Below are 17,637 nucleotides of genomic sequence, written 5' to 3'. Positions count from 1 at the left end.
AAAAAGTTGTTTCAAGCCACTAAATTTGGAAATAATTTATTACTTAGTAGTTGGCAACATGTCATTGTTCACAAATTTTTATTTTACGTGACTCGTGTTTTTGTTGAAATCATCAGGTACCTTAGGTCCTAGACGATGGTCCTCACTTCTCTCAGCTCTTTGTGACATTAGGCCCAGACATTAGTCAAGAACAATTGGTGACTCTGCCTCAAGTCAATTTAATAGACCTAATGAATGAATTTCAGACAAAATGAACAGGACAGGGAGCAGTGGCTCAAGGGTGAGGGTAGGAATTTCAGAACAACTCCTGAGATAGTTACAAACTTTAGCAAGGTTACCACAATTTGCTTGGAGCAGGGGAGGAATCTCGGAGCCCCATAAGGCAGTAGTTTCCTCATCTGGGACACAGTCCAGGAAAAAAAAAAGCAAAAGTGCCAACCGGTCAGGGGGGTGATAAGTATTGGCTGTTCTGGAAGAAGAACTGGGAAGCAGATTGTGGCAGGCTCTAAAATTTCAACCAAACTAGGCAGCACTGCCAGCCTCACTGCCCCACAAGTTCAGTGTCTGAATCCCTAATGAGCAGAGGTAGGAAAGAAGACACTGACACATCTGCACTGAGGAGCTGTGTTCATCAGACTCTAAGTATCAAACATAAGGAGAATGTAATCCGTAAATCTGCCCCCAATTATTTCCTAGCTCACTCTTCTTTTTGGTTTTTGGTTTGCCTTTCCTTGCTTTATAACAAAATTCATTTTGAAAAATTTCAAATTTTGTCAGGGATGGGGGAATTAAAAAAAAAGTTTTATTGAGGAATAATCAACATACAATACACATATTTGAAGTGTAGAATCTAAGTCTTGACATAGGTATATACCGGTGGAACCATCACCATAGTCAAGATAGTGAACATATCCTTCAGTCCCAAAAGTTTCCTTGGCCTTTTAAACCCCTCTCTGTCCTTTCCCACCCCGCCAAGGGATGAGGGAGTTTTGACCCACACACGTCCGCTTTGCTGGGAGGCATATTGCCCCTAGTGGCAGAGTATGGTAATGACTGTCATGCTTGCTGGAAAAGTCTCTGCTGAATAAGGAGAAAAGTGGAAAATCAGATTCTGTATAAGTGGAATGAGGGTGTGTGTGTGTGTGTGTGTGTGTGTGTGTGTGTGTGTTTCTTACAGGCCCTTTCTTGACTACCCTGTAAAGACCTTCTGAGACTGTGGTTCTGTTATCTGAGAACTTCTTGACTATAGTTTCTTTTTCAAGCATATGTTTGTTCACACTCATGAGTATTGTGCAAAAGGTAAGAGGGATGCTTTCCAAGCTCACTAGTGGTGTTAAGTGAGAAGAACTACTTCATACCCGTTAGGATGACTACTATAAAAATATGAAAAAACAGAAAATAACACGTGTTGTGATCATGTGGAAAAATTGGAACACTTGTGCACTGTTTTGGGGAAATATACAATGGTGCAGCCACTATGGAACACAGTATGGCAAGTCCTTAAAAATAGAATTCCCATATAATCCATCAATTCCACTTCTGAGTATATGCTCCAAAGAATTGAAAGCAGAGACTCAAAGATATATTTGTGTACCCACATTCAGAGCAGTATTATTCATAATATCCAAAAAGTGGAAGCAACCCAAGTGTCCGTCCATGGATGAGTGGATAAACAAAATGTGGTATATACGGACAATGGAATACTTTTTCAGCCTTGAAAAGGAAGGAAATTCTGGTACATGTTACAACATGGGTGAATCTTGAAGACATGCTAAGTGAAAAAAGACATAAAGGACAAATATTGTATGATTCCACTTACATGAGGTACCTAGAGTAGTCAATTAAATACAGAGAAAATAGAACGGTGGTTACCGGGAGGGGGCGGCAGGGGGGAGGGAGGAATGGGAGCTACTGTTTAATGGGTACAGAATCTCAGTTTTGCAAGACGAAAAGAGTTCTGTGGATGGATGGCGGCACAACAATGTGAAGATACTTAGTGCCACTGAGCAATACAGTTAAAAATTGTTAGGATGGTAAATTTTGTGTTATGTGTATTTTACCATAATAATAAAAAAAAGAAGTGAGAGAAAAGAGAAAATTCTGTGTGGAAATTTTGGCCTGATCAGAAGGTTAAAGTGAACATGCTTTACACTTTTTTTTTCTTATTTTAAAATTATTATATGCAACAGGGAACTTTAGCCATATTAATATTTCTTAAAGCAGTAGTACTTGGGTGTTTTATATTTTTAAAAAATTATGTCTTTTCATGTATCTAAAATATGTAACAATACAAAACTCAGAAAGTAAAAATATTTATTCATTCAACAAATACTTTGGAGGTACTTAGTCTATGCCTGGCCCTGTTTGATTTACTGGGGTTACAGCAGTAAACAAAACTGATATAATTCCTCCCTTCATGGAGCTCACATGCCTGTGGGGGGATTGTTTGGATGAAGTACTTTTTTTTTCGATGAAGCACTTTTTATATAAACGACTATTTCTCTGGGATTGATGCCTAGAAGTAGAATCACTGGGCCAAACAATATAAACATTTTAAAGCTTTTACTACATCCTGCCAAATGCCTTCCAGTCCCATCAGCAAGCCATAGGAGTCTCTGTTTTCTCACACCTTACCAGCCTTAGGTATCTTTTCCCCACTTTGGGGGAAAAATAGCGTCAGAGTAATGTGCATTTCTCTGACTAGTGGTTAATGTAATTATAAACAAGGTGTGACTAGCGGTTAATGTAATTATAAACAAGGTGGAACAGTTTTCAAACATTCATTGTCCATTTTTCAAATACCATTATTTTTATTAAAAATCAATTTGGAGGGCTTCCCTGGTGGTGAAGTGGTTAAGAATCCGCCTGCCAATGCAGGGGACACGGGTTCAAGCCCTGGTCCGGGAAGATCCCACATGCCGCGGAGCAACTAAGCCCGTGTGTCACAACTACTGAGCCTGCGCTCTAGAGCCTGCGAGCCACAACTACTGAAGCCCGCGCGTCTAGAGCCCGTGCTCCACAACAAGACAAGCCACCGCAATGAGAAGCCCGCGTACTGCAACGAAGGGTAGCCCCTGCTCGTCGCAACTAGAGAAAGACCGCGCAGCAACGAAGACCCAACGCAGCCAAAAATAAATATATATATATATATATATAAAATCAATTTGTAAAGACTATTTTAACTTTATTAAAACTCCACTGGTCACATTTGTTGCAATTATTTTCCCCATCTGATCTTTCCCCTTTGCCTCTGTCTATATATTTTTACCCAGTTTTTATGTAGCAAAATCTATCCATCTTTTTCTTCATGATTTATTCCATTCTCTGATACTTAAGGTTTGCCCATTCGAAGATCCAATAAATAACTCCTATATTTTTGTTAAAAATGGTTTCATCTAAAAAGACGGTTTCATCATTTGCATTTACTTTCAACCAAAATATTACAGCTGGGGGATGGAGGAGGACAAAGCACGGAAAAACTTTGAAAAACTCTCCCCAAGTGAAATATCCTTGCCATCCTCTCCCCACTTCTAAAGAGCCACCAGTTTTATTCACCTGGAATTTGTTTTGATATATGAGCTAAGTGTCTAACTTTTTTTTTTGGCTCCCAAGAAAAGTTAATCGACTGTCCTATACAGTTTACTGAATAATTCCTTCCTTTCCTCTCTATTCTGTTGTGCCACATTTAAAGTTATATACTAAGCAGTCCACGTTCACAGTTTATGGCCTGTTTCTGGACTCTACAGTTTGCACTATCAGTCTACTCTTATTTGAAGTCCACATTATTTTGATTACTAGAGCTACATAGTAATATCTAAGGCAAGCTCTAATGCCCAACCACTCTTCTTTTTCAAAATATTCTTCGTTATTCTCACTCATTTATTCTTTGATACAACCTTGGAATGAAGTTTTAAAAAGCCGTGATAATTTTTTTATCATAATTGCATTAAACTCATAAATATCAATACCTTTAAAATAGTCATTATGCCCACCTATCTAGTTACAGTTGTTATATAGCAGAACAATTGATTTATCTATATTTGTTTCGTACCAGCAAAGCCTTGCTAAACACAGCCTGCCAGGAAACATGCTACACACTGCATGTGGATGCAAAGATGGCTGATATATAGCTTCTAAAAGAGGTCACCTATAACTAATCCAAGTCAGAACATTGTGGATGCAGCAGAAGATGCAGATGAAGGTACAATCTGATACATTTTGACATGTATACACCTATGAAATTGTTACCACAGTCAAGATAATGAACATAATCATCACTCCTAAATTTTCCTTGTGCCCCTATGTAATTCCGTAATTCATTCTCCCATTTCCCCCATTACCTCAAGGCAACCGCTAATCTGCTTTCTGTCACTCTAGATTTGTTTGCATTTTCTAGAATTTTATATACGTAGAGTCATACAGAATATACTCATTTTTGTCTGACTTCTTTCACTCACCATAATGATTTTGAGATTCATTCATCTTGTTGCATGTATCAATAGTTCTTTCCTTTGTATTGCTGAGTAGTATTCCAGTGGGTGGATATGCCACAGATTGTTTATTCACTCTCCTGTTAATGGACATTTGCGTTGTTTCCAGTTTTTGGCTATTACTGATAAAGCAGCTATGAACAATCACATACAAGTCTTTGAATGACCATATGCTTTTGTTTTTCTTGGGTAAATAGCTAGGAGTGGAATGACTGAGTCATGTAGTTGGTGTATTTTTCACTTTTTAAGAAACTGCCAAATTGTTTTTCAAAGTGGTCGTACCATTTTGCCTTCCCACTAGCAGATGCTAAGGCAATTCAGTGGCTAGCCTGTCAAGAAACAGTGCTGGAACAATCGGATATACACATGCAAAAAACAAAACAAAACAAAATAAGCCTCTATCTATACCTAACACCATATACAAAAATTTATGCAAAATGGATCATGACCTAAATTTAAGGCTTAAAACTATAAAACTTGTAGGAGAAATACTTTAAAAATGCTGAGGTTGGGTAAGATTTCTGAGGATACAGCATTTGAGCCAGGCCTTGTAGAAAGTAGAACTGAAAGGACTTGGTAGCAAACTAGACATTGTAGAGTGAGGGAGGAATCAGAGTTGATCTGAGTCTCAACTGGTTCTTACTGGCAAGATGGCAAGAAGATTGATATAGGAGCGATGAGGCATACAGAAGGAGTAGTGGGTTTGGAAGTCAGAAGAGAGCGTTTGAGTTGCCAGCACAAAGTCCAGGTAGATACGTCCAGCACACAGCTGGAAACACGACACTGCAGCACATGGGGGAACTATTATTTGCCTAATAATAACAGATAATGCTATGAGGGTGGATAGTTTCACCAAGACATAGAATATAGAATGCGGTAGAGTTGAAGACAGAATCTTGGGGAACACCAACATTCAGGTGAGGAAGGAGTAAAAAAAGAAGCTTAGATGGAGCAGTGCCAAAAATGCCATGGAAAGACCAGATGAGATGATTCTTTGACTCCTGTCTTGATCTTATAGCCTGTATTCAATGTCAGGAAATCTTGTGAGCTCCTTCTTCAAATTACATCTAGAATTCAACCATTTCTCACCATCCCTATTGCCATCCCCCTGATTTAAGCCACCAGCAGTTCTCACCTTCATTGCTGCAGTCTCTTCCTAACTTGTCTTCCTATTTCTTCCCTTGCTTGATATAGGCTATTCTTAATAGAACAGCCAGAGGGACCCTTTATAGGATTTAAGGATTTAAGTTTGAGCAGGTCATTGCTCTACTTGACACCCTACAATTGCTCCCCATCTCACTTATAGTAAAAGCCCAAGTCCTTCTAATGCCTACAAGGCCTTGCATGGTTGCCTCCTCGCATCCCACACCCCTTTGACCTCATCTCCTATTCTTCCATTCTGTATCATTCTCCCCCTTGCTCACTCCACTAGACCACCATGGCCTACTTGCCACTCCTTGAATATGACAAGCATGGTCCTGCTGTAACTGAAAGTGGGGTCCGGCTACTCTCCACTCAAAAGCCAATAAAGAGGCAAGTTGATGGAAAGGAAAGTGTGCTTTGTTTTGGATGCCAGCAACGGGTGGGGGGTGGAGGGAGGGTGGGCTCCTGTCCAAAGGCCAACTCCCCCCTCCGCCCCCCGACAACCAGGGGGCAAGAGCTTTTATCGACGGAGGGAGGGGGCTACATGCAGAAACAGCACCGTCAGCTCTGACAGGCATCTTGAAATTGATCATGCGGTGGTCTGACCAGCGTCATCTTGATTGTTTTAGGTACAGTTAGTCTTCAGTTCCGGGGTCAGTTTGTTTCCATTTCTTTGAAGCAAATTCTCGGAATTGTGGCAGCTTATGTCATGCCTACAGTCTGGTCATCATGTAGTTCACTTCTTCCACCTGATGGGGGTTTCAGTATCTATAAGACAGCTCACAGGATATGGCTCAGAATATTATCTATAGCCCTTGGGGAGGAAATAAAGATCCTTGGCTTTGCTTACTGACCAAACTAGTATTATTTGGTCTCCTTTGACTGTTTTCCTTTGTTTCTGCATTTTTCTCACTTCTCTGATTAAACTTATTCTTTGGCTAAACTTTTTCCACAGACAAAAGGCAGGCTGAGGACATGGGGGGTGAGGGAAGGACCATAAGGTCCTGCTCCGTTTCACTGCCTTATGGCCTTTGCCCTAACTATTCCTTCTGCTTTGATTTCTCCTCCCCCGGACATCCAGCTGTATCATTATCCCAGTCTTTGCTCATTATTGAAAACTGTAACCTACCTGTTTCTTCCATACTGTACCGCCACCATTCCCAACCCTCTTACCTCCCCTACTATTTTCCCTCATAGTATCTATTACCTTCTAACATACTATAGAAGTAATCTATTAATATATTCATTTTGTTTATTTCTTATGGTCTGTCTCTCTCCTGCTAAATATATAAAACTCCTTAGGGCAGAGATCTTTGTCCATTTGTTTACTTATATATCCCATGTGCCTAGAACAGTACCTGCCCCATGGTAGACAATAAATATTTGTTAAGTAAATAAATGAGAGGAATCCTTACTCTGGGCCATTAGAAAATCATTGTTAACTCTTTATCATATTATTTCAGTGAGCTCCATTTCCCAAACTTGTGTTCCATAGTAAAATAAACTTGGAAAATATTACACTGCATCTATATCTCTCTGGAAGAATCACAATGCACTTTATACGTAAAAACTCAAAGTGCTGCAGTAAAGGCAACTGCCTTCTTCATTTAACTCAGCTTTTCCTAAATGTGCATGGTCAGACTTTTCCATGGCACATTGATTAATATAGCAATGGTGTTCAGAGTTGGAATGACACTGTGAGGGTCTAAGAGGTGGGCAAGAGATGACGTTGGAAGCAATGTGGACAAACCAGCCTTTTGAAAAATTAGGTGATGAACGGAAGGGGAGAGGGGGGCACTAGCTTGCATTGGCACATTCAGGAGAGAAGAACATTTTTGCATGTTTTTATTTTTAGATACAAGAGGTTGGAACATGTTTGTAAACTGAGATGAGCATTAAGAGAAAAATGATAATTTATGAGCAAAATTCCAGAGAAGGTAGAAAAGAATAGCAAGATCATAGCATAAATATATTTTTTAAAAAACAGTAGCTGTCAAACATTTTTTTACTGTGACCTGCACTGACAGATTTCATTTTACATGGCAACTCAGTACACACACATACATTAAAAAAATATAAAAATAACTGAAGTAAAAGTTTCACAAACTATTCTTAGCATTTTTATGTGTCATTCAGTGCTATTTTTTATTCTACTCTCCTCTATTCCATCTCCTCCAATCCCATCATCCCATCCTATGCCATCCCATCTGATTCTATTCTCTGTCAATGCTGACTGCAACTCACTAACTTGATTTCATGAGCCAGAATTTTGTCCTTTCCAGCTGCTTTTGGGAGACTTCCTCAAATTGATCTTCAAATTCAATCCATTCTTCAGCTGTACCCATTCTGCTATTTATTCCATTGATTTGTTCTTTATTTCGTCTATTACATTCTTCATACTCAGTGTTCCCACTAGGGTTTTAAAAAATTATTTTTCTTGCTTAATGTTACTAATAAGTTCCCTTTCCTCCTTAAGATGTTTATCATGCTTACTTTAAATTCTTGGTGTCTGTTCCAGTAATCATGCTTCAGATTATATAAACCGTTCAGTTTGTAGTCTTTCTTTCACACTAATTGTGCTCTTCAGGTGTCTGAACTCAGCAATTTGGAAATTGCTCATTGTGAGAAATTTGGGAAAAAATATAGAAAAGTACAATATAAATAACAAAATAAAAACCACCCATAATTTCACTTCCTGGAAATAACCAGTTGACATTTTAGTGTGTTTCCTTCCAGTCATACAATTTACATGTATAGTATATTAAATAATTGATAAAGTATTACATATAATTTTCTCTCTGGACTTTTACCATTAATCTTGAAGTTTTGTCAAGTTATTAAAATAGTTCACAGACTTAATCTTTAATGATTACAAAATATTCCACCTTAAGGATATATAGTAATATATTTAACTCCTGGGCATTTAGAATGTTTCCAATTTTTTCCCTTTGAAAAAATCACTGCAACAAATGTTTTTGTACGTAAATCTTTGTTCATATTTCTGGTTGTTTCCTTAGAATAGGATCCTAGAATAAATGAATCAAAGAAGATGGCACTTAAGATCCAAGCTTTGTATTGCCAAATTGTCTGCTAGAAGGTTTGCACCACTTTACGCTTTACAAAGGCAGCATATGATTGAGTTCCTACCATCACGCCCATCACCCTCATGCAATTTGCTAATTTGATAGAGGAAAATGGCATTTCATCATTTTCTAATTTGCATGTCTTTTTTTTTTTTTTAACTATTGATCATTATTTGCATTTACTCTTCTGTAAATTTTGGGTTTAGGACCTTTCTCAGTTTTTTTCTGCTCTGGAAGGCTGCCAACCAAAGCTTTCTAGCAAAGGAGATTCACTCACATGTGCCTCTAGTGGAAGACATCTAAAGTGCTTTCTGCACAGGGGACTATGTTTGTACTTGACTGCAACAAACCTCCCCCTGTCTCTACTCACTTCCCGCAGCTTGATGTCAGACCATGGTGTCAGGTGCAGGGTTGCCCCTGAGGGCAGACATCGAGCTTTTGGTGTGTTTGCATATGTAGAGCATGTAGTTCAGCCTTGGTTTAAGCCTGAACATCAGGCTAAAAAGAGTGTGTGTGTGTGTGTGTGTGTGTGTGTGTGTGTGTGTGTGTGAGAGAGAGAGAGAGAGAGAGAGAGAAGGAGGGAGGGAGGAGGCTGGTCACTGTATACATTTTAAGCACACAAAAAAATTTCAATTCAAGACAAGGCTTTCTCATGGTCTTGTAAGAATTCTTTTCATTTTCAGTGTGTCCTGTAGATAGCTGCACCCCTAGAATCACTTTAGAGAGCCCCATTCTTCCCAAGCAGAGAGATTTCTCTTCACAGACAGCCCCTGGATGAACTACAAATAAAAAATAATTCTAGATGTGCTAATATTATTATTATTATGTGTGCTCTTTCTAGATGTGGTAATATTATTTCTAAATTCGTATATTAGAATTTAAAGTACTATATATATTTCCAGGAAATTAATTTATTAAACAGTGTAAATAAACACTAGATGATTACAGCACCACACACACGGACTCTTGAGGGTCTTGTATTGAAGATGACTTCCAAATGGAGGAGTTCTTTCTGGAATGGAGTTGTGTATATTTTGCAATTAAATTCACGATAAAAATATCTTTTGAACTTTTGATTTGGGGGTGCAAAATTTAAATGTGTGTTCCTGCAAACCACTGAGACCCAGAGTTGAATAAGTCTGTGTTGGTGTGTGTTGGGGCAGGAGGGCTAGTCCAGCTGAACTGCAGTAATGAAAATTCCTGAGTCAGTGTAAATAATTTTACTGTTATAAAACACAGATTTAGACCTTTGCTGACATTCTGAATTCTTGAGGATTTCTGAATCCTGCTCAGGCCACGAAATGCTTGTTTAAGGAGCTGTTGTGCAAGCATAGACTGCCTAGTAAGACCCAGGAGACCACTAACATATCTTCTTCACAAAGGAATCTCACCTCCCAACTACACTGCCTGAAGATGCACCATTTGAAACCGGATTACGGCATTTTATCAACAGAATCCCTGGGTTAAAATGCATCTACTCTTGAGAGAGGTGCCAACCGCTGTCAGCCAGTAATACCTTGCCTTGAACTTATTTTCAGACTACCTAACTGGTCCTGAAGAAGTAGATTGGGTGGTGGAAAGAGCCTGGCTCATGGAGTCCTGTGTTGGGAGAGGCCGCTAGAACTGGGACATGATGCTGGAAGGTTCTGCTCTGCCATTTATGCCTCCATAATGGCCAGCGGCAACTCTCAAGAGCCTGCTTTGCTTCCTCAGCCATCACATGAGGTACCCACTTGACTGGTTGTTGTGATCTTGAAATTAGCTTAGTGGCACGTGTGAACCAACACTCATGGCAGGTAATATTACACCACAGGAGAATGGTGAAGTGGAGGGCCTGCACAGCCAGAGAAACATTTAAAAATCATCTTGGGCCCTCAAGGATTTAGGACAGGTAAGAAGGCATAAAAAGTAAAAAGGATGTAAAAAGTGTGCATATGTGTGTGTGTGTGTGTGTGTGGAACTAATTTTACCAGGAACTAATTCTGGCAGAGTCTTAACTCCTACTTTTTTTTAAACTGAAGATAATGTGCAGAGTCTGAGTCTGAAAGTCTCAAAATTGTGAGCAAGTTAAGGTGACAAATCCAGAAGGGCACAGCAAAAAACAATGGGGATCCTTTGAGGATTTCTGGAATGAAAGGGATGTAGGAAAATTAACAGACACATCTTTATTGAGTGCCTAGTGCATGCAGAGTGTTACAAAGAGCTAGGTAAGTGGAAATTCAAAAATAAACAGAAAAGGAGGAAACAACCCAAATGTCCACTGATGGATGAATGAATAACCAATATGTGGTATACATAATATACAACAGACTATTATTCAGCCTGAGGAATGAAATTCTGATACATGCTACAACATGGATGAACCTTGTAGACATTATGTTAAGTGAAATAAGCCGGGCACAAAGGACAAATATTGTATGCTTCCATTTATATGAGGTAGGTAGCTAGAATAGTCAATTTCATAGTGACAGGAAGTAGAATAGTGGTTGCCAAACTGCTGGGGGGAGTGGGGTGGGGTGGAAAGGGAGTTATTCTTTAACCCGTACAGAGTTTCAGTCTGGGATGATGTGAGAGTTCTGGAAATGGATAGTGGCGGTAGTTGCACCAAGGTGAATGTACTTAATGCCTCTGAACCCTACACTTAAAATGGCAAGTTATATGCGACGCATATGTGAACACGCGCACACCGAAAAACAAACAAAAAACAACGAATAGAGCCCTTTTTGGCCTCCGGGCGCTTGCGTTTAAAAAAACAAGAGAAGACGCATACAGCCACAAGAAGGGCAGCGCAGGATGAAAGAACAGAGCCAAAGACAGGCAGGGACCCCGAGGCATCGCCCACTTTAGGCTGGGGTACTCAGAAAGCACTTCTCAGTAGGCATAATAATTATCTGTTTACCTGGCTTCCCCATGAGACATGAGTCACACCAGGAACTCTCCTTTTATTTTTACGCTCTCCAAAAACCAGACTGCCTGGCACAAAGTAGTATCTCAATACAGGCGAGTGGAAAGACTCTTGGAGGAGAGAGAGCCCCAAATGTCCACGTAATTTGGAAACGCGTTCACGTTCACGTTCATGGGTAAACGCCTGGGATGCGCTAGGGGCCGGAGAGAGTAGTCCAGTTTCCCGCCCGGGAGCTTACGCCCCCGAGTCTGCCAGCCTTCGCCCACCGAAGGAAGCCCCTGGACCTTGTGGAGCTCGCGGTCCGGGGCCAGAGGGCAAAGGGCTGAAGCGGTGCCTCTCGAGGCTTCAGCCGCCTCCTCTGCGCCTGCGGCGCCTTATCCCCGATAACTCCGGGAGGGCTCCTGGAGCGCCCAAACCGCCAGGGGAAAATATCCGAAACCTGCAGTCTAGGGAAACGCCTCCAGTTGCCGTAGAGAAGGCGACGTGAGGCCTCGAGAAAGAAAAAGCCTTGCCGCCCAAAGCCCTGGGGGAGGAAAGCCCGGGAGCCCACCTGGCACACTCGTAAAACGCCCGCTGCCTCCCGCGTTCCGGCTCGGGGCCAGGCCCCGGCCAGCTCCGCGCCGCCGCCAGGAGGCAGGCCTCCCCCATGTCGGCACAGCCCGGCCCGCAAGAGCCACGCCGCTTTCCGCGTCCGCGCGAGCTGGGCGCGCCGGTGGGAGGTCGCCGCGACGTCCCCCGCCCGCGACAAGGAAAAGTTTCTTGATCTTGTACCAGCTTGAGGGGTGGGAGTGGAGATTTCCCAGCAGAGGCCGAGAGCTGGGAGCCCATTAGGACGGAAGGCCCGCGGGTAGGGGACAAGGAAGGCGAAAGGGGGACGCGCGGGAGAAGAAACGCTTGGGTTTCCGCGCTGGGGAATTTCACGAGCGCGGAGCTAAAGGTGGTATACAAACGTGTAGCTTAACTAAGGCAAACAGAACAAGTGGCGTGCACAAACACGAGGCTTTAGTAAAGCTCACCCAAATCTCCGTTAACGCTCTCTATCCTTGCAGCGCTTCTCCTGGATTGATATTCCGCTCTAACCTCCAGTAAATCCTAACACTTTCCCCTGAGTGGCCAGAAGATAACTTGCCACGTTTTTTCAAAGGTTTTCAGGGATGAGCTCTTAACCCTTTGGGGAAGAACCTTCGGGCAAGGTTACAAACGGAACTGCAAAGTCAATTTCCCCGCCCTCCTTGGTCAGACAAGTCCACGGAGGTGGTAGCAGAACGGAATGACGGCTGTAACTGATCATCTAAAGTAACTAAGGGTCTGCGAACAAATTCTTCCTCTCCGTTTCAGCTTTAAACACTTCGCCACACACCAACCCTCAGTGCAGCGAAAATCATGGTGTTTATTTAGATATCGACTGAGTACTTATAAAACAAACTTTCAAATGTAAAAGTGAACCCCTTGGTAAGGACTCCTGGCTACATCAACAAAGCAATGTAATGCCTGATTAATAGTGCTGATTAATGTTGGCTCAGGTTAATGCTGAACCCATTACAATAATTAGATGGTTCAGCCATGTATCAAACGACAGTCAATGAAAAATTATTTAGGACTTTGAGGCATTCTCATACATCTTCCAAAGATCTATGATGGACGTTATGGGTCATTTGTAACTATCACTGGTTGATAGCTGTCCTGAGCAACAAAAACTTGATTTAAAAATGTCTTAGGTGGGGTAACAGTTTATTTTTGAGGCTCTGTAATTGATAAGGGGAGTAATGAAACGTTTGGAAACGTGAAAACTGCTTGATCCATAAAATGATATACACAAGGGCAGCTGATGATTGTTCCTACATAAAGCCATTGATTTTTGATCCTCAGTTCTTGGCAAGTGATCATTTTAATCAGGAAGCTAAAATTTTGAGGCAAGGTCCCCACTTTGAAATAAAAGTTTTAGGAAATGCAAAAATCCAAAAGGTATGGCTATGTATGAATTCCACAAACTATTAGGATTTTCCCACTAGCCAAAATAAAATCAGCTGGTGACAAAGATAGGTGTACTTAAAATACCATCGTATTTGAAATATTTCCACTACCTTGTCACCTGAAAAGGAAAATTGGGCTGAACAGAACTTGAATCTTCTTTTTAAAAATTATTTCGTTTCTTCTCACCAGTACCTATTGGAAATATTTAGTGGATTAAAAAAATTTTTTTTTAAAGCTGGTGTGAAAGTCTTTATCATTGTAGTTTCTATTATTAAGCCTGGCTGAGTAGAGATATGTGTACACGTTTAGTAATTTAAGTATTTCGAGATTACTGTGGAGTGTTGATTAGAACGTTCCTCTTACTGATAACTATAGAATCCCTTACCCCATTGTGAAAGAACTTTTTAAAGTTGTTCCTAGATGCATTTTCTGGTGTGTATTTGGGTTTTCACTAAAAATTTCTACTCCTTCTCTGCATTCAATGGTTACTTTCTTTACTTCCATGAAATTTGTCAGATCCTCTCATTAGAGCGGCTTAGTTTAGCTGTCAAGTTTCTAGGGCATTCAGTTGCAGATAAGTGACTAAAACGCCAGCTTAACAGCATTTTTATTAACAGATGGTGGAAAACAAACGTCTTTGGAGAAGAACCGAAGGGGACAGGTTAAAAGGTCAATAAACAATTATTATTGTGCTTAAACTGGGGGGTTTCTCATCAGATTCGGTGGGGAGCCGCTCGCCCTATCTGGGGGATATGGAACAACGCAGCAGACCTCAGGGCCGTTCCCCAGGGACCACCTCAGACGACGGCGTGGTTATCTCCTGGCTGGATGGCTCCGATAGGCCATCGAGTGGTCAAACCGTCGCGTCCCGGGAGTGCTTCTGAGGTTTGGGTTGAGGGCTAATTGAAGAGGAGACTGGGAACTCAACTCGTGCATCGGCCCTTGGTCAGACCACCGCGGGCCTGCGCGTACTTCAGGTCTCAGCCCCTTTGGTAACGAATGGTGGGGTCCTGTCTCCTCCCCCCTCTTCTCAGTTGCTGCTCCCTCCTCTGGGTGAACTTTCTCTCCCGAGCGGGGCTGCTTTCCTAGGCTTCCTTTCCCTTGCCTCGGTAGCGCTCTGACGTGCACACCATGTGACAGGCCTCCTTCTGCTATAAGCAGAGGAAAGGTCCGCCCTCTCCTGGACTCAGCCCTCTCCTCGCCGGTCTCTGTCCCTAGACTCTCAACCGTCCCGCATCCTCCCGGGCGCCCGACGCTCTGACTTGCTCGCCCGGGAGCCCCAGCACCCCCTCCTCGACTGAGCCGGCGAGGGCCGCTGGGAGGGAGGAAGATCAAGTCCCCCGCCCGGGCGGGGTGCGCGCGGAGCCAAACAAGCGCGGAGGTCTTGGGGCTACCGCGGCGGCGCAGGAGTTACAAAGTCGCAGCGCAAGCCTCGGCCGCCGCCGCGCAGCCCGAGCAGCGGCGGCGCCCCCCATTGTGGCGCCCCCAGGCCAGGCCAGCCGCCCGGGACCTGGGCTGGGGCGCGGCGGGAGCCCGGAGCCCGGCGCCCCTATGGGCCACCTCGCCGCCGCCGCGCCACAGCTATGACCCTGAGCACGGAGATGTCCGATGCCTCCGGCCTCGCCGAGGAGACAGACATCGACGTGGTGGGGGAGGGCGAGGACGAAGACGACGAGGAAGAGGAGGACGACGACGAGGGCGGCGGTGGCGTGCCCCGGCTGGCTGTCCCCGCGCAGCGGCGGCGACGGCGGCGTTCGTACGCCGGGGAAGACGAGCTAGAGGACCTGGAGGAGGAGGACGACGACGATGACATCCTGCTGGCCCCGCGGACAGGGGGCTCGCCGGCGCCCCCGGGCCCAGCCCCGGTGGCAGGGGCCGGGACCGGCTGCGGCGGCAGCGCGGGCGCGGGCGGCGGCGGGGGCGGCGGCGTGAGCGCGGGCGGCGGCGCCAAGAACCCCCTGGTGAAGCCGCCCTACTCGTACATCGCGCTCATCACCATGGCCATCCTGCAGAGCCCCAAGAAACGGCTGACGCTGAGCGAGATCTGCGAGTTCATCAGCGGCCGCTTCCCCTACTACCGGGAGAAGTTCCCCGCCTGGCAGAACAGCATCCGCCACAACCTCTCGCTCAACGACTGCTTCGTCAAGATCCCCCGCGAGCCCGGCAACCCCGGCAAAGGCAACTACTGGACACTCGACCCCGAGTCCGCCGACATGTTCGACAACGGCAGCTTCCTGCGCCGGAGGAAGCGCTTCAAGCGGCAGCCGCTGCTCCCGCCCAACGCCGCCGCCGCCGCCGAGTCGCTGCTGCTGCGCAGCGCCGGGGGCGCGGGGGGCGCTGGGGACCCAGCCGCCGCCGCCGCCGCCGCCGCCGCCGCGCTCTTCCCGCCGGCGCCCCCGCCGCCCCCGCACGCCTATGGCTACGGCCCCTACGGCTGCGGCTACGGCCTGCAGCTGCCGCCTTACGCGCCGCCCTCGGCCCTCTTCGCCGCGGCCGCTGCCGCCGCCGCCGCCGCCGCCTTCCACCCGCACTCGCCCCCGCCGCCCCCGCCACCCCCGCCGCCCCACGGCGCGGCCGCGGAGCTGGCCCGGACCGCCTTCGGCTACCGGCCTCACCCGCTCGGCGCCACCCTGCCCGGCCCCCTGCAGGCCTCGGCGGCCAAGGCGGGCGGCCCGGGCGCCTCGGCGCTGGCGCGCTCGCCCTTCTCCATCGAGAGCATCATCGGGGGCAGCCTGGGCCCCGCCGCCGCCGCCGCCGCCGCCGCGCAGGCCGCCGTCGCCGTGCAGGCCTCGCCCTCCCCCTCTCCCGGGACACCGTCCGCGCCCGGGTCCGGCGGCGGCGGCGGCTGCGCGGCTCAGGCGGCCGTGGGGCCGGCCGCCGCGCTCACCCGCTCCCTCGTGGCCGCCGCGGCCGCCGCCGCCTCCTCCGTCTCCTCGTCCGCCGCCCTGGGGACTCTGCACCAAGGGACTGCCCTGTCCAGTGTCGAGAACTTTACTGCTAGGATCTCAAATTGTTAATAACGCTATGTTAGCGCGCTTGAGAAAGAGAAGGTAGGAATTCCGGCTCCTCTTTTCATCTGGGTGGTTTTGTGTTTTGTTCCCTCCTCCCGGCGCGGCCCTTTCCGACCTCGCGCCCCCATTCCACCGCTTTGGATTCTCATATGAGACTGTGTCTGGCAACTGCTAGGGCGCGCTTTTCGGCTCTGCAGGTCCCTTATTTATGCAAAGTCGCCCTATGCTGCAGCCCCCCAACCTAGGGCGGGGAGGAAGAGGGTGCTGGTGGGGATCCGCCCTGTCTAGGCACAAGGGGCTTCCTTGACTTTGGGAAATTTTTAAAAACCTAAGCCTTTTTGAGGTCTAGAGAGTCTCAGGTCCAGGCGTTAAAAGAAAAAAAAAAGATCGATAATGTTCAAAAGAAGATTAATACAAAAATAGTAAAGGTCCCGAGGAATGCCAGAGAAGCAATAGTTTTTATTTGAGGACACTTGTCTGGTGTACTTTTTCATGAAAAGAAAAAAATGATTAACATGTTTACATAAGGAAAAAAGTCAGAATTATCATTTCTTATTTTAACCTGTGTTTTGTATCATAATAGACATGAGGAATTTTTATTTTGTACTTACTTCGTATTCTTTGCAAGGAGTATTGTAAATTTTGACTGGCAATTATTATTGTACTATTCTAATGTAAGATTTTTACACTTTTTCAGAAATAAATGCTTAATTTTCAGAGAAAATTCTCAAAAAGAATCGGCTTCAGTCATCCCCTTCTTAGTCTTTTCTGCTAAAGTTTCCTTGTGAGATAAGTAGGAACCCATTATGAAATAGAAAAATATTTTCAAAGACAACAAAAGCATCATGCCATGATTTTTCATTTATACTTTCTAAGTCAAAACCATTGCAGGAGATCAGAAATTGTTTTTAAACGACTACAAATAAAAGTTACTTTGGTATACATTTCAAATCTTATTTGATTCCATTTTGAAGAGCATTGAGCCTACTCAAAATAAAAGCCACAGTTCTTTAAGATATTGATAATTTTAC

General features: G+C 44.8%; 1 protein-coding gene across 1 annotated transcript; it reads left to right on the top strand.

Annotated features, from left to right (window-relative positions):
- The first annotated feature begins 14,789 nt into the window (after positions 1-14,789).
- On the top strand, positions 14,790-17,226 carry FOXD1 (forkhead box D1). The gene has a single exon (XM_061187899.1). It carries the CDS (start codon positions 15,179-15,181, stop codon positions 16,610-16,612), a length of 1,434 nt encoding a protein of 477 aa, XP_061043882.1. The 5' UTR covers positions 14,790-15,178; the 3' UTR covers positions 16,613-17,226.
- The last annotated feature ends 411 nt before the right edge of the window (positions 17,227-17,637 follow it).

The sequence above is a fragment of the Eubalaena glacialis genome, chromosome 4 (genome assembly GCF_028564815.1).
Source record: "Eubalaena glacialis isolate mEubGla1 chromosome 4, mEubGla1.1.hap2.+ XY, whole genome shotgun sequence".
NCBI lineage: Eukaryota > Metazoa > Chordata > Mammalia > Artiodactyla > Balaenidae > Eubalaena > Eubalaena glacialis.
The sequence above is the reverse complement of the archived record's forward strand: the minus strand, read 5'-3'. Positions and strand labels throughout refer to the sequence as shown.